The sequence below is a fragment of the Tachyglossus aculeatus genome, chromosome X4 (genome assembly GCF_015852505.1).
Source record: "Tachyglossus aculeatus isolate mTacAcu1 chromosome X4, mTacAcu1.pri, whole genome shotgun sequence".
Taxonomy (NCBI): Eukaryota; Metazoa; Chordata; class Mammalia; order Monotremata; family Tachyglossidae; genus Tachyglossus; species Tachyglossus aculeatus.
This window is the reverse complement of record NC_052098.1, coordinates 17,445,483-17,472,317: the sequence shown is the minus strand read 5'-3', so window position 1 is coordinate 17,472,317 and position 26,835 is coordinate 17,445,483. Positions and strand designations below refer to the sequence as shown.

At 42.0% G+C, this 26,835-nt stretch overlaps 1 protein-coding gene across 1 annotated transcript in view; it reads left to right on the top strand.

Moving 5' to 3' along the window:
* Nucleotides 1-26,835, top strand: part of GLIS3 (GLIS family zinc finger 3) — a 478,530-nt gene that overhangs the window by 362,645 nt on the left and 89,050 nt on the right. The window contains exon 8 of the mRNA XM_038769989.1: nucleotides 3,711-3,821. Within this exon, the coding sequence (XP_038625917.1) occupies nucleotides 3,711-3,821 (111 nt within the window). The remainder of the gene's footprint in view (nucleotides 1-3,710; nucleotides 3,822-26,835) is intronic.

The following is a 26,835-nucleotide window of genomic DNA, read 5'->3' as shown; positions in this document are numbered from 1 at the left end:
TTCAGTTCTACTTGAACTATCAGGATAAATGCATCATATGCATAATGTATATCTTGGCACACATTCTGGCAAAAGAAATAATATATTCATGACAGTACATTTTCAGTGTTAACATTATACTTCTATTATTAAACTGTACCAGAATTTGAGTTCTGAAAAGATACTGTTATTTCAACACACTTTCCCCATACATATTTACAATGCTTTTGATAGCCTTAATTGACATTTGCCAAATTTTATAGATTATGTTTGTCATCTGTGGTATCAAAAATATTTTAGTTATGTGACTTAGCCCTCCCAAACAAAACTGTCATTCTTCCACATACATACATATATACATATATATATATATATATATATATATATATATATATATATATATATATGATGTGTAAGGCAATGCAATCAGGCTATAGCTTAACATTTAGAGAATGTGCCTAGAATTCAGATAGAACTGACTCACGTATTAATGAGACCAGCAACCTTTTAAATGAGGTAAATTTGGAAAAGAGATAGAATAAAAGAAAAAGCAGAGTTGATCACAGGAAAATGAATCTTTCACATCCTAGTATTCAGTATCATTATTTCTGAAGTGTTCTTGTAAAATCTCTGAAATTTCCCCATTCATTGTCAAATTTTATCAGATAAGATTGTACCCTCACCGGACAAGATTTTCTTGAGAAATTGCTTCTATCATAGCTAGTTATCATCCCTTTGAAAGCATCAATGTAAGGCTAAATATTGGATATTAAAATGCCCTTACCCGTTACTAATTTTAGCTATTTCAAAGTGAAAGATTTAAAATCAAATTTATTTCCCATAATTTGTCCTTGTAATAGTTCACAAAGAAAAAATAGTTTCATTTTGTCTTAATGCTGCAACAGTTCAGTTTCCAAAAGTAAAATCTATTTTCATTTTATTTTGAAGAAAAGTGGATTTATCCATTACTTTGCAGTGCCAAGATTTATTAGCCCAGCTACCTGATGTTTTCCCCTGACACTGCCCTCCCTTTTTACATTTATACTTTGATAGCACACATTTTTTATCACTAGATAGTGCTCTATGCATTTTACAAAGACAGTTTAATTACTGAGGAATTGCTGTGTCATTAAGGATTAGCAAGTGCATTGTGGTTTCCATTTTAATCCCACCTTCCTTTTTGTAAAATATTCTGTATGCTGTCATTTCTGGACAGTGTCTAATTCATTTAATGAATCCAATTCTCCCAAAAGTTTACTCCCTAAATTAGGCACTCTGGGAGAAACATAAAGTCTTTGAAACCACTAGGGGACTTCTTAATACCTTCATTGGGCATCTCTCTCTCTCTCTCTTCTCTCTGGCTCTCTCTTTCTCTTTCCCTTCTTCTCTCTCCCACTTCTATATAGCTAGTCATTATTTTTCAGAGATGACAGCGTAATCCAATCGGTGAAAAAATTGATTGAAGATTTCCTTGAGAAATTTCTCGAGAAGATTTTCTTGAATATCAAACACCCTCTCCCAAATTGTTTTCACACAAAGATAGATTCTTATGGTGGTGATGGATTTGTCCTATTCAGGGCTTAGTCCCTATTTTCAAATCAGTGCTTTGCACATAGTAAGCGCTTAATAAATGCCATTAAAACAAAAAGTTGGCATGCTACAGCAGTCCCCTAAAGGTCTGAAAGAGTTAAAACTTCTCTCAGGGTGCTCAACTTAATTCCAGGTAGTACATTTAAACATTGAGCTCAATGACAGTAATTAACTGTTTTTCCCTTCCAAGGAGTAAAACTGCTTGCCAATAGAAAAGTTTAGCTCTTTTTAAACAGTTTTAAATTTATTATGCGATACTCTATTACTCTCTATAATTTGCTGTTGCTAATTCAACTTCATTTTGGGTCAGAGGCTAGCAGAGAGTTTTGGGAAAAGCTGAAAAATGGAGAATGGCGGATTTTCAAATGCATCTTTAAGACTAGGGAGCGTAGATGTCGAGCCTGAAGCTGATAAGTAGAAATCATATTCTACCTATTCATTTGTTTCTTACTTAGAAACCTGATTGGGAATATCATATTCGGGGTATGGCAGGAGTGAAAAAGGGGGCTTTACACAAATGTGGTAGAGGAGGGCCTGACCTATGAGTGGAGTAGTTTCTGAAGTCTACAAGAGGAGTAGCTCAACTACAGAAAATTATTATTTTTAATAGAGGACATCCCTTGCCAATTAGCACATTGCCCCTTGATTATTCAGCCCAGGGGAAAACAATCCAGATTTCATTCTTCACGTCATCAGTAGAGCCAATTCTGCTCTCGTGCATGTTCTCATTCCGTGTTTTGGCTAGAACACTGTTAGGGCAAGCTCGCTGTGGGCAGTGAAAGTGTCTGTCAACTTGGTTGTATTGTATTCTCCCAAGTGCTTGGCCCAGTGCTCTGTACACAGTAAGCACGCAATAAATACGATCGATTGATTGGAATTATGGAAAGTTCATCCAACAACATGAGCCTGTTTAGATAAGGCCTGTTTTGAGTGTAAGAAGAAGAGACTTGTGTGCACATACGTGGCGTGGAAATGGATGAGCATTACAGCAAGAGTTTTCCTTAGCACTGTCCACTTTTTTGGAGACCTGTGTGTAAGTGGTTTAAAACATACCTATCTCAATCAATCGGTGGTAGTTCTTGAGCACTTCCTAGGTACGGAGCACCATACGAAGCACTTGGGAGAGTATTTTCAGGGTGACATTGTCTCGGTTTTGAAGATGAGAATAAAAAGGGAATTTTAAAAAGTAATGAGCTTTATAGAAATGTCGATGATATGCTCACCCTGTCACGCCCCACCTTCCAGTAGTTACGGTGAAAAATGGCAGTTGACTTGACATTGCAGTGCACTCATTCTAGAGCGTCGAGCTCTGGGAATAAGCACAATGTTGTAGTCCACGTTAGGTTTCTAACACGAGCCGAGGCCCATTGTATCTAACACCTGGTAGGAATGCTTTTGATATGACTCACCTGGCGGAGGTTGATATCGAACTGGACATGGTGTAGTCTCAATTCTAAGTGCATGTCAAGGGGGATTACTCAGCAAGGCCAAACAATAGTGCCATAAATATGTATTCTGCCAAGCTGAAGAAACATGACTTTCCCAGGGCTTCACATTTGAACTCTAGGTAAAAGTAACAGTGTTTAATGTGTTTTATTTTTCCTAATTTTCTGCCTTCTGGACTTTGAGAACCTGTTTTTGCAATCTGTTGCTTTCACGCACTGTGCTAATATTTTCCTCTTAATTGTTTCTCTCTCTGAATTAGGTTTCTTCTGTAACATTAGCAGTCTTTTCTGGACTTTCCTAGAGCTCTTTACCTGACTCACTAGAGAATGTGTGTTTGCTATTTTCTGACTAAGCCAATTGTAAGTACAACTGGAGATGCTTACTAATAATTAAGCGAGAAATGTTGAAAGGGGTTGCATTGTGTATAAAATGGTGAATTTTAAAAGTAATTTTTGTAAAAAGTCAACAAAAATGTCATCATCTTTTTGTTTTCTCACAAGTGACACTTTCCTCTTTTCCATGAGATACAGTTACTTGGCTTTTTACATTTAGAATCCATGTTTATTCTCCAGTATTTTACATCAAAGACAGTAATTAACAATGCATGTCACAGAAATCATAAGACTTAACATGGATTTCCTCCGGTATGCTTCATGATTTAACCACAGCTGTTTCTTTGTTTCTTTCTTATTTAGAAACCTTATGCATGTCAAATTCCAGGATGTACCAAGCGCTATACAGATCCAAGTTCCCTGAGAAAGCATGTGAAGGCACATTCTTCCAAAGACCAGCAGGCCAGGAAAAAGGTAATTTTTCAAGAGAGTTGCTCTTCCAGGGAAACATATATCTCGGTTAATGTTTCAGTGCCAGAGGTACTAGTGGGACATTTGAAATACTCACATTGTTTGAGGTGTAACATTATTTGTTGAGGGGAAGCCTTCCGTGAAGAAATGGAAAGCCTATTGCTTGGATCAGAGACAGCCATTTCTATAATGCAAAGCACAGAAGTTCATCATAATCACCCAATCTGAAAAGCTACCTTCAAAAGTGAGCCAGAAATTAATATTTCAGATAGAAATCAAGGGATAAATGAGTCAGTTTCCAAAGGCCTGCCCGAGAGTGCTACACTAAAGGCTGGAAGAAAAGGTGGATTTGAGAATGTCATATAAAGTGATGATGGTATCCATTAATAATAATGATGGTATTTGTTAAGCGCTTACTATGTGCAAGGCGCCGTTCTAAGCACTGGGGTAGATACAAGCTGATCAGGTCATCCCACCTGGGGCTCACAATCTTAATCCCCCTTTGACAGATGAGGTAACTGAGGCCCAGAGAAGTAAAGTGACTTGCCCAAAGTCACACAGCTACCAAGCGGCGGAGCTTGGTACAACCCATGACCTCTGATCTCCAAGCCTGGGCTCTTACCACTGACCCACGCTGCTTCTCAATCACATCATATTATAATATCATATTAATCATATACTATGTGCCCAATGCTGGGCTCGAAAGAAGACAATCAGATCAGACCCTGTCCCTGCCCTCCGTGAGGCTCACATTCTAAGCGGGAGGGAGAATAGGAATTTTATCCCCATTTTACATAGGAGGAAATTGAGGCACAGAGAGGCCAAGTAATCCACCCAAAATAACACAGCAGGGACACTGCCATGCTGGCACTAAAAGTCAGACTTCCTGCCTGCCAATTCAGTATTCTTTCCACTAGGCCAGGCTACATGCCCATAGTCAGTCAAATTACTCCACAGAATTTATTGTGCACTTACTCTGTGCAGCACACTGTACTGAGTGCTTGGCAGAATACCAGTCTGAGTCTGCTGCATGGCTTTTCTCTCTCTGAGCCATTCCTAGACCTTTTAGTGGTACAGAGGTTTTAAAAGTCTAACATAGGCATCTCAATTTATAAGCAATGCTAAGGATGCCATTTACTTAGTGCTTACTAAATGCCAAGCACTGCATGAGGCGCCAGGGTTGGTACAAGCTAATCAGATCGGATGCAGTCCCTGGCCCGTGTGGGGCTCACAGCCTAAGAGGAAGGGAGAACAGATATTTTTCCCCATTTTACACATGATGAAAGTGAGTCACAGAAAGGCCAAGTGACACGTGCAAGATAACACAGCAGGGAAGCAGCAGAGTGAAGACCAGAACCCAGATCTCTCAAGCTCCTGTCCTCTCCATTATTCGTTATGTTCATTCATTCATTCAATCGTATATATTGAGCACTCACTGTGTACAGAGCACTGTACTAAGTGCTTGGGAGAGTACAATACAGCAATAAACAGACACATCCCCAGGCCACAACGAGCTTACAATCTAGAGGTGGGGAGACAGACATAAATGCAAATAAGTACAATGACAGATATGTACGTAAGTGCTGTGGAAGGGGGGAAGAGCAAAGGGAACATGCCAGGGTGATGCAGAGGGATTGGAAGATGAGGAAAGGTGGGGCTTAGTCTTGGAAAGGCCTCCCAGATGAGACGTACCCTCAATAAGGCCTCAAAAGGGCGGAGAGTAATTGTCTGTTGGATCTGAGGAGGGAGGGTGTTCCAGGCCAGAGACGGGACGTGGGGAAAGGGGTCGGCAGCGAGATGATAGGTGAGATCGAGGCACGGTGAGAAGGTTAGCACTAGAGGAGCCAAGTGTGCAGGCGGGTTGTAGAAGACAGAAGCAAGTTGAGGTAGGAGAGGACCAGGTGGTGGAACGCTTTAAAGCCGAGGGTGAGGAGTTTTTGTCCGATGCGGAGGTGGATGGGCAATCACTGGAGGTTTTTGAGGAGCAGGGTGACCCGTCCTGAATGTCTGTGTAGAAAAATGATTCAGGCAGCAGAATGAAGTAGGGACTGGAGTCGGGAGAGACAGGAGGCTTGGGGGGTGATCGAGGAGGTTGATGCGGTAATCCAGGCGGGATAGAATGAGTGATTGTATTAATGCGGTAGTGGTTCGGATGGAGAGCTAAGGGCGGATTTTAGCAATGTCATGAAGGTGGGACCGACAGGATATATTTGCTATTCCTGTCTTGGGCCAACTTTATTTCTTGCTTACTCCACTGACATTTAAAATGTTTTCTAAGTTCATACATCTTGATCAATTACACGTAGTTGCTATAAAGTAGTTATTGTAATTTGTTGGTCCCTACTAGGGGAAAGGCAAAACACCATTTTTTCCCTACTAGTTTTGGGTGGAGATTTGAAGCTGGGAATATTACATCTATGTGAATAGAATGTACTTTTTCTTTTAGTGTGTCACAAACCTGCTTTCACATAAAACGGTAGCAGTGGTTGAAGAACAGGAAATTTGAACTAGTGCAGAGGCAATTTCTAAAAGCTATTCAGGTACAGATTGACCTTTATGGAGCATGGGAGCATTTTTGCTGTGTAGAAGATGTTTGAGACACTAATGGACAGTGTAGCCTTCAGGACCACGAAATGTAATGATATTAGGAAAACCTACAAGAGGCAACTTGGGTAATGAGTCTTAATTGAGGGAAGTGAACTTTCTAAGACAATTTAGGTCAGCCCTACATTAGCAAATTGTCCAAACAGGACAGCCAAAACTATATCCTGGCCTCAATTATCTGACTATTTCAGGTAAAAAACCAAAACACTTTCGCCTAAACCATCTGGATAATTGAGGTCAAAATGATTTTTGATCTGCCTTTCCCACATAATTTACTAACGTAAACTTGACCGTAATGTAAAATACCAGACGCTCTTCACAGTGTTGGAACAACTTAGGTTCAGGTTATTAAATAGTTTTGTTTTTTTCTTGCCTCTTTAGCGTGTAATAAATGTACTTGCCCAGCCTTGATAGATATATTAAATAAACCTCCCTTGTTTGTCACCAAGCCATTTGCCAAAGGTTGTTTAAAAATCTCCTGTCAATCTTAGAAAAATTTAAATACGTGAAGATGCACAAAATAGCCCCAGATAAGGAAAAAGAGAGAAGAAATGTTAATAAATCTGGCATTGATCAACCTGAATTTGTAAATCTTAGGTTTCAGTTTGTAATGTTTACAAGGTACAGTGCAGTTTCTGGGCCTTACAGGACTCCTAATTGCAAGTTCACATCTTGCTTTGGTATGTGAAATATTTCCTGACAGTAATAATAAAAAAAAAATGTTAGAAACAATAAACCTTTTAAGGCAGAATTAAGATTATTTATGACTTTAATTAAAATTGAAAATTGGCACCATGTCAGAAAAGCCTTTACAAAAATGTGAATTCATCAAAAATAACCATAAAAATTCCAAGGTGATAAAGGCACAGTGGAGTAATAGTTCCAGCCCTGGGGAACTGTTTTGTTGAAAAGAATGAAACCCTTTTCTGTCACACCCTGTTAGTCATGGATTCGTTTAATATATCCTGCCTGACTGCCTCTAATCCTCTTTTTAACCTCCCCCTAGACACTAAATGACATGATTTTGGTGTCTTAAGTTGCTAGCTTTATAAGACTGAACCCTGAAATGTATTCTGGAGACCCGTAAATATGAAGTCACAGCGAAGAAATTTGTGTTCAGAGATGTGTCCCATCCATAGAGCTACTGACTGTCACATACACCTGTGGATAACTCAGCCTGGGAGCCTATTTCCCTCCCCTCACCCTGTTTCTCCTCCGAGTATGCGTAGTTCACGTAAGAAGGTGAAGTGAAAATAGGAAAGACTTAGAATAAAAGCGAACCGGTATTAAAAATTTCTCCCCTCCCCACATCTCATCTGCATAGCATTTGGGATGATTTGACTCACTGCATGCCGAAGGAAACGTCTCATTGCATGACATGCATTCACAAACACATACATACACATCGAATCAGCTGGTGGGCAGACTTCTGATTGAGCGGCCTTGCAGATCTGGAATCCATTTTGGATGGAGTCTGTATAAATATTAGAGGGGGACCAGAATGTTGGTGTCATTATGGGTAGTCTCTCATATAAATCTTAAGTGTGGAATTTAGCCCATGGTGGTACAGGGAGATTTTGTCCAACTCGGAAACATTTGTGAACATGACTATAACATCGATCTGGAGATATCATATACTACAAATAGAAACACGAACACAAGTGGTTTTAATAAGAGCAAACTGAGGCAGTGTGTCCAACTGAAATTTTGCTCAGGACTTTATCTTTGTCAGGATTTGTGATCTTTTCGCCTCATAAACTCATAAAAAATCAGTCAATCGATGACCTTTATCGAACACCCACCGGTAGGGTACTACTTTTCCTGAAATATCTCGATAATTAGGGCTCTATTCTATACAGCAAAAATACTCCTGTGCTCCGTAAAGGTCAACCTCTACGGTTCTCAGAGACCAGAAACCCTGAACAGCTTTTAAAATTGCCCGTGCAGTAGTTCAAATTTCCTATTCTTCGACCGTCGCTCCCTTCGTATGAGAAAGGAAGTCTGTGATGCACTCAGAGAAACACTACATTCTATTCTTCCAATAAATAGGAGAGTACAACAGTAGTGAAACGCAATGCTCGTCGCCCTCGAGTGTGATCCAATGAGGGCAACAGACAGAAAATATTTACCAACAGTGAGAGGCAGAGGAAAAACTGTAAGCAAGAAACGGTGCAATCATATCAGGATGAGAGTTGAAAAAAATAATTGACTTTACAAATATATGAACAAAGAAAAACATGCATAGGGTTACGAGCACAGATAAAGTTAAAATACATAAGCGGGGTCGGTGGATGTTGGTCTGATGCAACTGGATTGTCGTGAGTCGATTAGGGAAGGCTTACTGGAGTAAGTGGAGTCTTAGATGGGCTTTAAAGAGTGGTGGAACTGTAGTCTTGTGGATTTAGGGGTGAAGGGAGTTTCAGGCTGGAGGAACAGCAAAAGCTGGGAATCGGAGTTGGGAGAGTTACAGTTAGATAGGGAGCTTAGAAAGAGCGAACTGCCTAACCTGAAGAATAGAGAGTGAAGAGAGTCTTGAAGCCACTGGTGGGATGTTTCTGCTTGGGATAGAGAGAGAGCTGGGTTACCACTGGAGGTTTTTGAGGAGTGGGCAGATGGGTGCCAAAATAACTTTTTTCCCACCCCCTCCCCAATTCAGGACTGTATTATTGAAAAGAAATATGCAAAGGAAAAACAAAGAGAATGTCATGCCGTACATATGGTTGATCGGTATCCTTAATTAGGAATTGCTTCTCCTATTAAATATAAACCTATGATCTGACATGAATTTTAAATAATTGCCAGGTGAACCATGGCCTCTGTAGCCCAGTATTTAACACAGGTGTAGATGCAATGATAATTTACACTTCCTAGTTACACATTCAATGCCAAAAACTTATCTGTAACTTCCCACACGGTCGATATTTTCACCTACCGTTTTGCAACACTTTTATCTGCTCTGACAACTCTTGATGATTTTGCATCTGTTCAGGTGCTGCCACTCCAACAGTAAGATTTGGAAAAGATCTTTAGGACCAGTCAACAATATTTGTGTAAATCCAGTACAGTCACCTTCTAGAATCCCGAGTCAAATGAAATTTCTCAAAGGAAGTCAATCTCCTGGCCTGGAAGGATAATAGTGATGGTATTTGTTAAGCGCTTACTAAGTGCCAAGCACTATTCTGAGCGCTGGCGGGGCAGGGGGGGATAAAAGATGATCAATTTGTCCCATGTGGGGCTCACAGTCTTCATCCCCACTTTACAGATGAGGTCACTGAGGCCCAGAGAAGTGAAGTGACTTGCTCAAAGTCACACAGCTGATAAGCGGCAGGGGTGGAATTAGAAACCACAACCTCTGACTCCCAAGCCCGGGCTCTTTTCACTACACCACGATCAGGGTGCATCTGACACGCGATCGGGGCGTGGTGCGGGGCGTGCCAGTAAAACCTTCCATTCAAATTATCTTCTGCTTCAAGGAAAATTAAAGCATATTATAATAATAATGATGGCATTTGTTAAGCACTTACTATGTACAAAGCACTGTTCTAAGCGCTGGGGGGGATACAATGTGATCAAGTTATCCCACGTGGGGCTTACAGTCTTAATCCCCATTTTTACAGATGAGGTAACTGAGGTTCAGAGAAGTTAAGTGACTTGCCCAAGGTCACACAGCAGACTTGTGGTGGAGCAGGATTCGAACCCATGACCTCTGACTCCAAAGCCCGGGCTCTTTCCACTGAGCTACACGTGGGATCTCCACTTTGTATTTCCGAAGAGCCGTTGATGTCTGTCTCCCGCCTCTAGACTCTAAGCTTGTTGCAGGCAGGGAATGTGTCCGCTTATTTTTGTCTTGCACTTTCCCAAGTGCTTAGTGCAGTACTCTGCGCACAGTGAGTGCTCAATAAATATGACTGAATGAATGAATAAATGAATGAGAAATGAATCAGCTACTGGAGTTTTAAAAGTTCTCAATCAATCATAGTTATTGAGCACCTGCTATGTGCAGAGCACTGAGCTAAATGCTTGGGAGGGTACAATATAACAAAGTTGATGGACATGATCCCTGCCCACAAGGAGCTTACAGTCTAATAGAGGAGACAGACACTAATATAAATGAATTACAGCTATGTATATAAGTGCCATTGGGCTGAGTGAGGATGGGATGAATAAAGGATGCAAATCCAAGTGCTTATCGTGGCAGTACCTCCTTCCCTATATCCCCTTACCTCTACTGTACAATTGGTACTGACAAATATTAGTTCTGAGAATCATAAATTTCAACTTTAGTAAAAATTTTCCTTTGGACCTCCCAGAATAATATGTTCCTCTTTCAACTGAAAAATCCGTATTCTGAGTGGTGAAGATTATTTTCAGAACACAAACAATTCGAAGTGAAGCACGTTGAATTAAAACTCGGGGTAGCTAGGACCGTCGTGATTGGAAGTATTATATAACCTGAAGATAGGGACTTTTGATCCTATTTGTAAAAATGATTTGTTCTTCTGCTCTGTGATTCAGGCCTTTACTCCCCAGTTTCCATGTCTTTAGAACTGGCCCATTTAGCAGGCTTTGCAGCGAATGGTCGGCATTAAACCAGATATCTGAACATATGAAAATCTCAATCTATAAACTCTGATGTGTACTGAACAACTGACACTGGCCTTCTTTGCACCCGTATTCATTCATTCATTCATTCAATTGTATTTATTGAGTGCTTACTGTGTGCAGAGCACTGTACTAAGTACTTGGAAAGTACAAGTTGGCAACATATAGAGACGGTCTATACCCAACAACGGGCTCACAGTCTAGAAGGGGAAGACAGACAACAAAACAGAACATGTGGACAGGTGTCAAGTCATCAGAACAAATAGAATTAAAGCTAAATGCACATCATTAACAAAATAAATAGAATAGTAAATATGTACAAGTAAAATAGAGTAATAAATCTGCACAAACATATATACAGGTGCTGTAGGGAGGGGAAGGAGGTAGGGCGGGGGGGGATGGGGAGGGGGAGAGGAAAAAGGGGACTCAGTCTGGGAAGGCCTCTTGGAGGAGGTGAGCTCTCAGTAGGGCTTTGAAGGGAGGAAGAGAGCTAGCTTGGCGGATGTGCGGAGGGAGGGCATTCCAGGCCAGGGGGAGGACGTGGCCCATATCAAAAGGTGGGACACCATGCCATACTGGATGTCATGAAAAGCAGCATGGCCTAGTGGAAAGAGCACTAGAGTGAGAATCAGAGGACCTGGGTTCTATTCCCAGCTCTGCCACTGGCCCGTAGTGTGACCTTGGGCAAATCACTTCACTTCCCTGGGCCTCAGTTTCCTCGTTTGTAACTCAGGGGTTAAATACTCAATCTCCCTCCCCCTTAGACTGTGAAATCCATGTGAGAGAAGGACTGTATGTCCAACATGATACCCCAAAGCTTAGTACAGTGCTCAAAGAATACCACACAATTATTATTACCATGCCACCATTAGGCACCATTGTCGTGTTGTGTCCAACTTTGCTTCTACAGCCATTTCTGGGAGTCCTGCTGCTGCCTCTCCTATGGTTCATCTTGCAGCTTCCCCTCCCAGCAATCCTCTTGCTTACTCTCAGCAGTCCTAAGATGGTAAGAGCGCCAAGGATGGCCTCCCAAGACAGCAGCCATTTGCCCTGAGGGCAGGACAAGAGGAAAGGGACCTAAAGTCCAGTTTGATGGATGTGTGATGGATATGTGAGGCATTAGAAAGAATTTTCTTTCGCTGAGGAATGTTTCTTTCATCTGGGGGTCGAGCTATCTGGAGATTTTGGGGATAGATTTTAACGCAATGGTGTCAAGGTGGTCCTGCTTGAAGGCAGGGTGAAAGGCTGGACCAGATGACCTTTAAGTTCTGTGATTCTACAATACTGTGATTCCGCCTGTGATCAGCAGCAAAGGCTCTTCATCGTGGTGCGCTGGACTGCTCTAATCTTTGGCTTTAATGAATATGATATTTCCACTCTTACTTTGTTTCTGAGTGAAGGAGAAGGTGAGAAGAAAGCAAAATAAGGATCAAAGCATGAGATGCTCTTTTACTGAATCACCTCCCCTTTGGCTCTAAAACACAAGCGAACATCATTCGATGCTGCCTGAGGAAAAGTTGTCTGTAATGGTTTGATGAATTGTTCACGATCGTCTCCCACTGCAAGACATTTTGCCAATACATCATTCTCCCACCAAAACAATGTTGAGCCCGTTTTATAAATACTGGCGGCCAACAATGACGTGTCATGTGTCATTTTGATTGCCCATTGTTAACACTCCTTTTGAGTTGGGGCAAATTTTCTGTTTAACTATTTGAAGAAAGTGCCTGGGACTCTGAGGGGAGATGATATTGGATGCTTACTCTAAACTTGGGGTGACTGTAGATTTATAGCAGCAGTTTGCTTACGATAGGTGAAGACCCCCAAAGAAGGGAGGCGCTTGCCCTGATTTGGGAACTGAGTGTGTGTACTTTTGCGGGATGGCAAGGAAAAGATCCCCGAATGTCTCCTCATTTGTAAACAAATGAAAAGCACATTTTGTTCATCTGCCTCCAAACTGTTACTAAATAGTGACATCTGGAATTTACATTTAACCTTTCCTTTGAGGATTTCCACACTTAAAGACATCTTTCTGGCAAGACTTATTATCATTTCTGTCCACCAAGGTGACAGTCGAAATGTGTTTGTTTTGTTCTTTCCGAAAGTAAAAATGTATTGTGGCACTGAAACTCTCAAGCATCAGTTTTATGAGATCAGTAAAAAATCTCCCTAATTTGGAATGAAGATGTGGGGCATGTCCTCTCTCTAAATCTGTACCAAAAATTTGAATTATAGAAGTATTTTTGAAAACTACAATTTAACTTCAGTAGACTGAGTTCTGCCAAAATGCGTGTTTTGGCCATAACGTTGCTAGGGAACTAGGGATCATTCATCTGACAACATTCCCCTTTTTGAATACAGGATACTGCATTATTGGAAGAGACGGTCTGTGCACGAGTTTACAGCTTTGGGGACCCTGAATATTGTAGAACAAGTTTTGCTTGAGGTGCCCTTTTGTGAGAATGCAGCCCCCCACTAGACTGTAAGCTCCTTGGGAGCGGGGAATTTGTCTACTAACTGTCATCTTGTACTCTCCCAAATACTTAGTACAAAGTAAGCACTCAAATACCCTTGACTGATTGGAGAAATAAAGCAGAGTGGCAACGTGGCCTAGTGGAAAGAGCATCTGCCCGCTGTGTGACCTAGGGCTAGTCACTTTTAGATTGTGAGCCCACTGTTGGGTAGGGACTGTCTCTATATGTTGCCAACTTGTACTTCCCAAGCGCTTAGTACAGTGCTCTGCACACAGTAAGCGCTCAATAAATACGATTGATGATGATGAAGTCACTTAACTTCTCTAGGCCTCTATTTCCTCATCTGTAAAATGGAGATTCGGTATCTGTTCTTCCATTCCCTTAGACTGTGAGTCCCACTTGGGAAAGGGACTGTGTGTCTGATCTGATGATCTCGTATCTTCCCCAGCACTTAGTACAGTCATGGTAAACACTTAACAGATACTACAGTGTGTTACAAATTACTACTGGGTCTACTGATCCTCAATTTAAGCTGTCTAATGCTTGTACAGATCTTCCCCTTTTTTAATGGTATTTGTTATGGGCCAAGCACTTCGGGTCAAGCACTGTATTAAGCACTGGGCTAGAGACAAGCTGATCAGGTTGGGCACAGTCCATGTCCCACATGGGGCTCACACATGGGGCTTAATCCCCATTTTACAGATTTACAGATGAAGGAACTGAGGCACAGAGGCATTAAGTGCCTTGCCCAAGGTCACACAGCAGACGAGTGGCAGAGCCGAGATCAGAACAGCTTGTATGGGAAGGAAAGGTGTGGATTTTAACAGTATTGTGAAGGTTGAACCGACGGGCTTTGGTGACAGATTGAATCTGTTGAGTGAGAGAGTTGAGTCTGGGTGGTTTCTGTGCAAATGGAGGACTGAGGCTGGAAGCAATGGGACTTCTGTGAGAAGAGAGTCAAAAGTCCTTCTAGACCGTGAGCCCGTTGTTGGGTAGGGATTGGCTCTATCTGGTGCCGAATTGTACTTTCCAAGCACATAGTACAGTGCTCTGCACACAGTAAGCATTCAGTAAATACGACTGAATGAATGAGTGAATAAAAAGAGAAGGGGGAAGCAAAAGATGGAACAGATCTAAGGAAATTCATTCATTCATTCAATCGTATTTATTGAGCGCTTACTGTGTGCAGAGCACTGTACTAAGCGCTTGGGAAGTCCAAGTTGGCAACATATAGAGACGGTTCCTACCGAACAGCGGGCTCACAGTCTAGAAGGGGGAGACAGACAAAAAAAAAAACTTAACAAAATAAAATAAATAGAATAGTAAATATGTACAAGTAAAATAGAGTAATAAATCTGTACAAACATATATACAGGTGCTGTGGGGAGGGGAAGGAGGTAGGGCGGGGTGGATGGGGAGGGGGAGGACGAGGAGAGGAAGGAGGGGGTCTCCCCTCCCTCAAGTCTCCCCTCCCTTTCCCGATCAGGGTGAATCTACCTTTGACCATTCAGTCAATCAGTTGGTACTTATTGAACATTCATTGTCATGGATTCTAATCCTGGCTCTGCCACTTGTCAGCTGTGTGACTTTGGGCAAGTCACTTTACTTCTCTGTGCCTCAGTTACCTAATCTGTAAAATGGGGATTAAGACTGTGAGCCCCACATGGGACAACCTGATTACCTTGTATCTACCCCGGCGCTTAGAACAGTGCTTAGCGCATAGTAAGCGCTTAACAAATACCATCATTATCATTATTATTACTGCGTGCAGAGCACTGTACACAGCGTTGGGGAGAGTACGGTATGACAGATTCGGTGGACGTGTTCTCTGCCCACAGTGAGCTTGTATTCTAGAGGGAAACCAGAAAGCTGTTCAAATGATGAGGTACCAGGCCGATAGGTAGACCTTCTGGAGGCAAGCTTTCTGAGGATCAGTGACACCTGCACTACACAAGCAGATAGGAAGGAGACTATGATAGCATACAGGCCAGTCTGTATGCCTTCAAGCAAAGGCTTTATGAAGAATTCCAAGAAGAAGGCTCATAAATGAGCCTAGGCCCTATATAGATTTTTTTATGGTATTTGTTAAGTGCTTATTCTGTGCCGGGCACTGTACTAAGTACTGGGGTAGACACTAGCTAATCAGATTGGATACAGTCCCTGTCCCACATGGGGCTCAGAGTCTTGATCCCTGCCACTAGAGGTTCTTGAGGAGTGGGGAAACATGGACTGAACATTTCTGTAGAAAAATAATCTGGGCGGCAGAGTGACATATGAACTGGAGTGGAGAGAGACAGGAGGCAGGGAGGTCAGCAAGGAGGCTGATAGAGTAATCAAGGCGGGATAGGATAAGTGCTTGGATTAACATGACTGCAGTTTGGACAGAGAGGAAAGGTTGGACTTTAGTGATGTTGTGAAGGTTGGACTGACAGGATCTAATGATAGATTGAATATGTGGGTTGAGTGAGAGAGAGGAGTCAAGGATAATGCCAAGGTTAGGGGCTTGTGAGACAGGAAGGATGGTGGTGCTGTCTACAGTGATGGGAGAGTCAGGGAAGGAGAGTCAATTAATCAATCATATTTATTGAGTGCTTACTGTGTGCAGAGCACTGTACTAAGCACTTGGGAAGTACAAGTCAGCAACACATAGAGACAGTCCCTACCCAACAGCGGGCTCACAGTCTAGAAGAGGGAGACAGAGAACAAAACCAAACATACTGACAAAATAAAATGAATAGAATAGATATGTACAGGTAAGATAAATAAATAAATAGAGTAATAAATATGTACAAACATATATACATATATACAGGTGCTGTGGGGAAGGGAAGGAGGTAAGATGGGGGGATGGAGAGGGGGACGAGGGGGAGAGGAAGAAAGGGGCTCAGTCTGGGAAGGCCTCCTGGAGGAGGTGAGCTCTCAGTAGGGTCTTGAAGGGAGGAAGAGAGCTAGCTTGGCGGATGGGCGGAGGGAGGGCATTCCAGGCCAGGGGGATGAAGCAGGCCGGGGGTCGACGGCGGGACAGGCGAGAGTGAGGCACGGTGAGGAGATTAGTGGCAGAGGAGCGGAGGTTGCGGGCTGGGCTGTAGAAGGAGAGAAGGGAGGTGAGGTAGGAGGGGGCGAGGTGATGGACAGCCTTGAAGCCAAGAGTGAGGAGTTTCTGCCTGATGCGCAGATTGATTGGTAGCCACTGGAGATTTTTGAGGAGGGGGGTAACATGCCCAGAGCATTTCTGGACAAAGATAATCCTGGCAGCAGCATGAAGTATGGATTGAAGTGGGGAGAGACACAAGGATGGGAGATCAGAGAGAAGGCTGATGCAGTAGTCCAGATGGGATAGGATGAGAGCTTGAACGAGCAGGGTAGCGGTTTGGATGGAGAGGAAAGGGCGGATTTTGGCAATGTTGCGGAGCTGAGACCGGCAGGTTTTGGTGACGGCTTGGATGTGAAGGGTGAATGAGAGAGCGGAGTCGAGGATGACACCAAGGTTGCGGGCTTGTGAGACGGGAAGGATGGTAGTGCCATCAACAGAGATGGGAAAGTCAGGGAGAGGGCAGGGTTTGGGAGGGAAGACAAGGAGTTCAGTCTTGGACATGTTGAGTTTTAGGTGGTGGGCAGACATCCAGATGGAGATGTCCTGAAGGCAGGAGGAGATGCGAGCCTGGAGAGAGGGAGAGAGAGTAGGGGCAGAGATGTAGATCTGGGTGTCATCAGCGTAGAGATGATAGTTGAAGCCGTGGGAGCGAATGAGAGGAGTTCTCTTTTGGACGTGTTAAATTTGAGGTGACCGCAGGACATCCAAGGAGAGACATCTCCAAGGCAGGATGGAATGCAAGGGACCCCCACAGTTAGTGGGTGGGAGGCAGAGGAGGAGCCCATGAAAAAGACTGAGAATGAGCGTCCAGAAACATATGAGGAAAGCCAGGAGAGGACAGTGTTAGTGAAGCCGAGGTTGGATAACGTTCCCAGGAAAAGGGGATGGTCGACACAGTGCGGAAGGCAGCTAAGAGGTTGAGGAGGATTAGCATGGAGTAGAAGTCATTGGATTTGGCAAGAAGATCATTTGTGACCTTTGAGAGGGCAGTTCCTCTGGAGTGAAGGGGACATAAACCAGATTGGAGGGGGTCAAAGAGAGAATTGAAGGAGAGGAACTTGAGACAGCAGGTTTGAAGTGTGAAGGAATGGGGTCAGATGCACAGGTGGAGGGGTGGATTTTGAAAGAAGACAGCTGATCTCCTCTTGAGACACTGGTGGGAAAGATGGGAGAGTTGAAGAAGGGGCAAGAGGAGGGAGGGACCAGAGAGGAGCAGGGGAGATATTAGGGAGATCGCACCTGAGAGTTTCAATTTTTTCAATAAAGTAGGCAGCCAGGTCATTAGGAGCAAGGGATGAGGGAAACAGAGGGAAAGGGGGTTTCAGGAGGGAGTTAGGTGTTTGAAACAACTGGTGAGGGTAATGGGCATGGGTGCCAATAAGGAAAAATCATTTTGCAGGGCAGAGGAGGAGACAGAGTTAACAGCCCACAAGGATGAACTTGACGTGGACTAGATCAGCCTGATATCTAGATTTCCGCCAGCAGTGCTCTGCAGTTCATGCACAGGAGCGAAGGAAGTGGACTGTGGAGATGATCCAGGGCTGTGGTTTAGTGGTATGAGATCTATGAAGGGATAGGGGAGCGAGTGTGTTGAGTTCAGTAGAGAGGTTGGTGTTGAGAGCATCGATTTGTCATCAAGGGAAGGTAGTTTGGTCGTCAAGGGAAGGTAGTTTGGGTCTGGAGGCTAAATGGGGCATGATGACTTGAGAAAATTGAGAAAATAGAATCCAGAAGACTCAGATTCTAATCCTGGCTCTGTTGCTCATCTGCTGTGTCACCGAACGTCTCTCATCTGTGTCTCAGTTTCCTCACCCGAAAAATGGGGTTGAAATACCAGTTCTTTCTCCTACTTACACTCTGAGCCTCATGTGTGACAGGGACTGGGTCTGATCTGATGATCTTTCATTTACCCCAGAATTTAGTAAAGTGCTTGGCACCTAGTAAATGCTAAACAAGTAGCACAATTATCATTATTATTATTATTGTTAATTTCACTGGAGAGAAAGGAAGAAGACTTGTTCCTGGGCTTATCAGTCCAGTTTAGAATTACATCTGCCATGCCCCATGCCCTGTGCCACTCTGGGGAGTCACATACGTTTTGGAACAGGCCTATGAATCGGTTTCAATTCAGGACCCTCAAGATCACGCTGGGCTCTATCTAGTATGCTCCAAAATGACCAGAGAATCTAGGCCTCCCCAATTCCTTAGGACTAGAGATTACTTGGGACCGGTCCTAACCAAATCTACCTCTGAGAGCAGGTGTGTGTGTGGGGGGAATAACCAAGTTAATGGTCAGTCATGGTCTCCAGGAAGAATGATATTCTCAGTGGTTGGAGTGGGGGGCTTGGAACTGATTCAATCCCTTTAGGGGTCTTCCAACTGGGATCAGCTGGAGCCAGCCTAGACCCACCAGGTCTACTATTATTCATTCATTCAATCATATTTATTGAGTACTTACTGTGTGCAGAGCACTGTACTAACTGCTTGACCAGTCTTATCTTATCCTGACCAGTCACCGCTAAGCTGCTGTAGAATTCGACCAGCGTTTAAGCGTGGACAGAGAGATTGTCGCATAGCTCGCTAGATTTCAACCTCCTGTTAGATCCGAATAGCTCTCTACAAATGAACCTCAGCTGTGCACGCGATCCTATTGTTGAACTTGGCACAAAGTAAGCAGTCGTGGAGGTTAGGAAGCAGAGGACTCTGAAGAGTAATTTCCTAAAAGTCTTTCTTCATAATTTTTCTATGGCTCAGTAAAAAAAAAAAATGAGGTTCACAGAGTTAACTCAGCCTTAGATTTGTGCCTGAATATGCGCCAAAGTGAAGACGTTAAATTAAGGTTTAATTTGTCCGTATTGTATCGATGCTTAATAACCTTCTGGATCACTAATGACTCATTTCATACTTAGTTAATAGTTCCAGTGTGTCAGGGACTGCTGCCCTTAGACTGGTCTTTTGGGCTACACTCATACGCACAGGTAGTAATGCTGTCAGCAGCAGTAGGAGCAGGCTCAAATGAAAAGGACCACGCGTACAGTACCGAAGATGTGTAGAGTTGGCAAGTTAGCGCTGTTATGAAAGTCTGTTTTTCATTTTCTGTCGGGTATTTTCAAGTTGAAATTGAAGCACTCCATTTTGGCAATCATGTAGTATAGTTTGCAGAGTTACAGCATTTGAGAACCTACCTTTGCCCCCAAATTTCCTCTGAACATTTGTAGGCTACAGATAGACCAGCCATCCCAAAGTTCTATTGTAGCACGACTGAATAATCCTGATTCGGCATTTTATGCTTTCTGGTTGGCCCTGTTCAATCTCTTAGTTCAAATTTCACCCTTGAGAATGCAAAAAGAAGGATGAAGGAAAGGATAAAAATCTATTTTCCTCCTGTGAGATCAATTGAACTTAAGGATATTTCCTCTATTGTTTTCCATGAAGTCCCATTTAAAATATTTCATTAATGCAAAGAGAAGTGCATTCAAAGGCCAAGGGTCAGTGAGCAGTAGCTATGGCAACTAGGCAACCATTCTGCAGAAAAAATGCAGTAAAGAGTAAGTGTTTTAATCCTTAACTTTAATCCCTTTACTTCCTGTTCTCAAAATGAAATATAAATCAGGCACCGTGGAGCGCAGCAATTTTTCCTGAAAGGGATGTTGGCAAAAGAGGATTAGTAATGGACAGAAGTGTTTAAGGAATTTAATCACACAATTTGTTGTAAAACTTTTGTGACTACGAGTGACCAGTTCTTTTGAGTATGGTCAATGAAAAACAACAAAACATACTTTGAAAGTGATTAGAAGCCCAGCTCTGGCTGACACCCTTGCTTGTTGTAGTTGTTACATCATTGCAGCCGGTTGTAATGACATGAGAAACCATGGCATTTGGTCGATGTGCCCAAAGGAGAGAGAGCCAGGGCTGGGTGGAAGTGCAGCAGGGGGTAGCTTAAGGGCAGTATGTCATTCTTTGACTTCTGAGAATCGGAAAAAATAAAGCCACTTGCAACTTTTCGTCCTACTTCTCGTTGTCGCTTTATTGTTTTGGTGGTTGCAGCAAAAAGGGTTAGGTCTGCTGTTGTCAGCTCACTCTAGCATGTTACCCAACTGAGGTAGACTCCGAAGATGTAATGGGTGTCTGGTAGAACAGATGTTAGAAAGTATGCTCTGGCCAATGTTTTATATCCCTGCTATCTGTGCCTGAGATTTTTCTTTTCCCAAGGCATTGTGTGGTGGTTTGGGGTAATTTCTTCAACAGGAAAAAATGACCCCTGACTTTATTTTTTCAAAGAAGAAAAACATCCACACATCTACATTGAAATACTGATTATTCTGGCTTTCTGGCTGCAGTATCTGGATCTCAGCCAAGTCTAGCTTTGAGAATCATCTGAAAAAAATATTTTTGATGCATTTTCCTCCACAGGACATAAGATGATATTGTTTCTTCGGTAATTTTATTTTTAGTCTGGCAGAACTTCCAGGGCATAGAGCACTACTTTAGGTCCTAAAACAAAATGCACCAACTTCATGGAACATTTTGAGGTGAAATTACTTCTAATTATAGTCGCTTCCCACAGTGGTGCTAATTACTCTGACTGAAGGGTAGGAAACCTGGGGTAAAGAGAATTCGAGAGTAGGTTGAGAGACAGCAGTAGATTGGGTTGGGATACTTGCAAGCATTGATGAGACATATAAAGTGTAACTAATGGTGCTCTCAGGAAAAGAGAGGTCAGATAATAACTTCCATGGTGTTTCCCACTGCGAACTGCTTAGGTAACATCTGCCATAAATGTCCTGGAGATATTTCTTTCTAGTTTGCAAGGACTAGGGAATCCAGACCCCAGTTAGTATCAAACGCGGATAAATTAATCTGATTATTGATCCCATTCTAACACCTTGACATTGGTACTGTTTTTGAAGTATTCATTTCCATGATCACATTAAATAATTCCATGTGGCTTTCAAATAATTTACTAATACCGTTTTGGTTCTAAAAATCCATAACCAGATCTTTCCCATCTCCCTTCATTGATATGTGCCTGTTTTGGATAACTGCTTGGCCCAGCATTTCTTGTCACATTGCTTGGAAACATTCCTCTGACTTCTGGAAACACATTACAGTGGGTAGCGAAGAAGGGCAAGTAAGCGAAAGCAGCCGTTATGGATCACTGAAGCAGGTGGTCCCTTGGCATTTTCTAGAGGTAGGCATCTTGTATATTAACTCCCCATTTGCAGTCGGAAATATTTTACTTTCATGATTTTTTTTTAAAGAAAGAAGGAAATCAAGACACCCTGTTTTCTGCAAATAACAAACTCCGTCCCCTTACTCGCAAAGCCATGGAGTAGACATTATCTGTAGTCACAAATCATTTCAACTAAAGAAAACAGAGAGGTAGTAAACTACCAGAAAGTTAATTACTAGATAGCTGGCGGCCTTAATTAAACATCAGGAATATTTGAATAGAAAGAAAAATGATATGCTTGAAAGGGTGGAATGGAATGTTTGTGGTCATATTATTTAATATGAGGAAGTGTCAGAAGGAATTTACTGAGCTATCATAAAGGTGACCTCTGCACTCTTGCTTTGTGTGTTCACAGCCCCATAACCAGGCTACCAAGGGTGAAGTAGCTTGTTTTTAATGAAAATATGACATTCTCTTATGGATGCTCATAACTTTGCCTAAAAAAAAAATGTCAACATCATTCAGTTCAGTGTTCTACTCCTGAGCAATGATTTGAATGAAAAAAGTTAATGTCTTCTGCAACCTTTGATTCTCTTTGTTTGCCAAGCATTTTTCAGTAAGAAAGAAAGCATGAATTCTTGGGGCCAGTATTGGGATAATATTGACTTTTAGAACATAGTGTTTTTACAAAATGTGGCAATAGAAAAATTCCATTCCACATGCCTTTCTCATTCCAACATTCTTTGAAATCTAAAGAAGGCTCTTTCCTGGATTACTGTTCAACAGCACGAATGTATTATTTTAAATCGAATATTATGATGAAATATCAATTTATCCTTCCAGGTGGAAGGCCCTTTTCCTTTTTTAATTCAATTTCAGGTTAGTCCAGGAGCATGAGAACTGGATACGTGCTTATGAGATAGGAAAACACCACCAACAAGAAACTCTTAAATGAACTGGAAAACTAATAATATAATAGTAACAATAATAATGGCATTTATGAAGAGCTTACTATATGTCAGCCACTGTACTAAGTGTCAGGGTACAAGACAATCTCGTCGGACACAGTCCCTGACCCACATGATGCTCACAGTCTAAGTAATGTCATATAACTGTTAAGATCACACAGAGTTAGATACCATAGCCATAGGGTGGTCTCCAGTAGATAAATGGATCATATTAATAATAATTCGTTCATTCATTCAATCGTATTTATTGAGCACTTACTGTGTGCAGAGCACTGTACTAAGCGCTTGGGAAGTACAAGTCGTAATAATAATAATAATGGCATTTATTAAGCTCTTACTATGTGCAAAGCACTGTTCTAAGCACTGGGGGGGGGTTACAAGGTGATCAGGTTGTCTCACATGGGGCTCACAGTCTTAATCCCCATTTTACAGATGAGGGAACTGAGGCTCAGAGAAGTTAAGTGACTTGCCCAAGGATCCTGGATTAGAACCCATGACCTCTGATTCCAAAGCCCCTCTCCACTGAGCCATGCTGCTTCTCTGGATCATTGTCATTTTATGGCAGGTTTGGGCCATTTTGGGCCATTTTGGGGTTAAGAGGGCCATTTAACAAGATGGCGAGTTTCCCTCGCATGAAGTAGTTGATCTTCACAATAATTATCTATGAAACAGTTAAGGCATTTAGTGTATAAAGAACCCTTCTGCATTTACTGGCTACCTTTCCTTTCTTAAAAATATTCATTTCTCACTCTCTGTGGTTAAAATCAGAATTGGCACATGATGGTTAAAATCAGAATTGGCACATGACTGGATTCCACCCCTCCCCATGATGCTCCACGACAATATATGTAGCGAGGTATTCATAGCCGCTTCAACAAACTGCAACAAGGCCCAAACCCAGGATGATTTAAATGGCACAGATTGTAGATGAGAGAAACGTGTCGTTCTCGTGTTTGATTACCACCTTTCCCTTTGCTGGATGTAGTGTGCTGGGGACAAATGGCATCAGTCGGTAGGCTGAATTCAACTCCGGGGCCACATTTTGCTTAGGCCTTCCCGGGGGAAACATAATACACAGAGTGTGCTCCTGTGAAGAAGTTCCCGTTGAAGGGATAAAGATGAATCTCAGAGGTTAAAGGACTCAAGCGTTCTTAATTTCCATTTCTCCACTGATCCTGCTCTGCACTCTAGGAAAAGGTTTAGCTCGGACCAGCAAACAGCAGTATGTTAAATGTTAACATCCAAATATTAACATTTCATACGGAACGAGAGACTAGGAAGTAAATGAGAAGACTGGGCCAGGCGCTGCAACTATTTAGTATAACAGCACAAGAGACGGCCTTTATGCATGTATAATATGGCAGAAACTATGGTTCCCACGTTGTTCTTTCCAGCCACTTGCACACTAGTGGGTGAACTTCCCTGTCAGTGGTGTTTCTTCGAAAAAGTGGGACAACTATATGTGTGTGTGTGTGTGTGTGTGTGTGTGTGTGTGTGTGTGTGTGTGTATAAAGCATCCAAACACTTTCCTTTAAAATAACAGGCAGTAGTGGTCTTTCTCTACCAGTAACAGCATCTTCAGCACTATTCCTCAAACTTCCCCAGTATTTTATGAGCCCATTAACGGCTATTTTGTCTCATCAATTGCCCAAAGTCACCATTTTAACATTTCGGACCAACTGAGCTGTTAGTGACGTTCAATCATTTTATAAAACACACCTCCAGACACACTCATCTCTGTAAAGATATCATTAGATAAGGTAGCTCTAATTCCTGTTTTTGCTCACATGTACTCATAAAATATCTTGGTTATTTGTCTGGATTTGCCCCTAACAACAAGGGTGTAGCACCAAATAGCCAAGTTTTTCTCTGATTTCCTAAACATTTCTCTGTATCTTTACGTTTAAGTTTTTGATTAGACTATCCCAAAAGAAAGAGGCTGGATGAAAAAATATCTGAAACCAGTAATCTGTGATGCCAGTGTCATTTGAAAGATTTCAGTGGTAGGAATTTCCCAAGAGTGGGGATTCATAAAAAATCAATGGAAAATGAATTACTATTAACATACATTCATTTTATTGGCAATTACTAATAATTCAAGTGGCAATATCTTAATTTGCTGAGAATCATCAATTCACTAGCATTGTATAGTGTATCCTATCAAAATGTGTTCAGAATCAGCCTAAACGCCTTGAAGAATCCTACCCTTGTTTCCTTTCTGACCAGTTTTCTTCAGAAGCATATTTCTGTGGCATTTGATTTCTGCCGAACAAAGGGAGCCATGCAAGGTGATGCATAAACATGTACAACCCAGATAGAATACACTCATTGGAGAAACACAAAACAAAAGGCTCTTTGATTGCTCGTCGTTTTCTTTGGAAGTATGTTATGCCTCAGACTAACAGCATGCCTTTGCTCCTGGAGTAAAATTTAATGAAACTGAAAATTGAAGGATCTGGGGCCTTTTCCCCTTCTAATTACTTCCACTTGACTCACTTAATCTGGGGTGATTATTCAATCATATCTGAAATGAGAAAATGACAGGAGTAGAATTTCCGTCTCTTGTTTCGAGTGCTTATAAACATTAACAGAATAGTCTTGAACAAAAACAAATACAAATCACTGTTGATGGTGGCTTATTTTTTTATATTAAAGCAGCACCCCCATTGTGAGGGAAGCAGCTAAAGTTTCAGAATGCGGAGGCCTTGTCAAGCCTGATGGGTGATTTCATTATTAGGGTAGAAAAACTATCATTTGGAGCAAATATTACATAATGGAAGGTTGTGCAGGAGCTAAGCAGTCAGGGTGTTTACCTGTGCCTGGATTGGCCAAGAAATTAAGGAAGATCTGGAATGCAGGGTGAGTGGAAGAAACTGGCTCCCTCTCACACTGTTGGATTATTTCTTTTTGGTTAGGTCGTGAGGTCAATATGAAAGATGGTATGAAAATTATGCTTTTCCTTTCTCCCTAAATATTTTCCCAATGAAAATGAAAATCACAGAAATAAAAATATCTGTGTGACAAAAACGAAGTTACTTTTCTACATGGTGGTCTCTGCCACTTCTACTGCACACTTGGTAAGGTTGATTTAGCTCCTTCATATTGGCATGCAAAACGCTTTTGTCACACCATCGTAAATCATTAGTCAGTAATTTTCTGCTTCATGGCATTATGACCCTCAAAATGGTGATCCTTAGTAGACCCAGGAGGAAGCAATCAGGAGGTGGGAGATAGGGATTTCAAGCAGGATGGAGAGGATAGGTCAAATCCAAAGCCACTATCCTTTTCTGTGTATGCAGGTCGATATGAGGTCAGGTAATGTTGTTCAGAAGGAACTCTTTGTTAATGGTCATCAGGACAGGTCCCAACATGCGGCTTTCAGTTTCCTTAATGTCTCTGTGGACCACTCTGAATTAATCATGGTAGCCAAACAGGATCCCTACCCTTTTCCAAAACACAGTTGTCATGGTTTTATCTTCAGAGAGTTGCTTTGTGAGCTTCTCCTTTGGTGGCAATGTGTGATGATCGTGCTACACCACTGATTGTCATTTGGTTCAGGAGTCAAAATGGTGAAGCCATGTCTCACTGCCTATGATTACATATGCTAAAAATTCCTGAACTTAAGCTTTGCAGTATTCAAAGACTTCCAGTTGGATGTCCAATTTTCTTTGGGCTCTTGCCTCAACATTTTTGGATTCCTAAGAGAACCTAAGTTCTTCCAAATAACTCGGATCAGGATTCCTAACCAAAGCCTTGTGTGAATTATGTGTTGGGAATTGATGATCCTATTTAAAGAGTACATCAATCTGACTCCTATAACTACCAATGCAGGCCAACCACTTTGAAACTTCTTCTCGGTATCAGTTTATCCACTCGTTACATTTAACGGTGCTCACTGTTGTCAGAGCCTGATTGGGAGGCTGTCATTTTGAATGTGTGGCATGCTGTTACTCTCTAGACCAATCACAGTACCTCTTAACTTAATATGGGAGAAAATACAAAGCTTTCTACCTAGTCTTGGGTAGCCTTCCTCTGATGTTACTTTGATTGTTAGGTAAGAGTTGTGGAGATTGTGATTGTGAGCTGTGCTTTCATATCAACC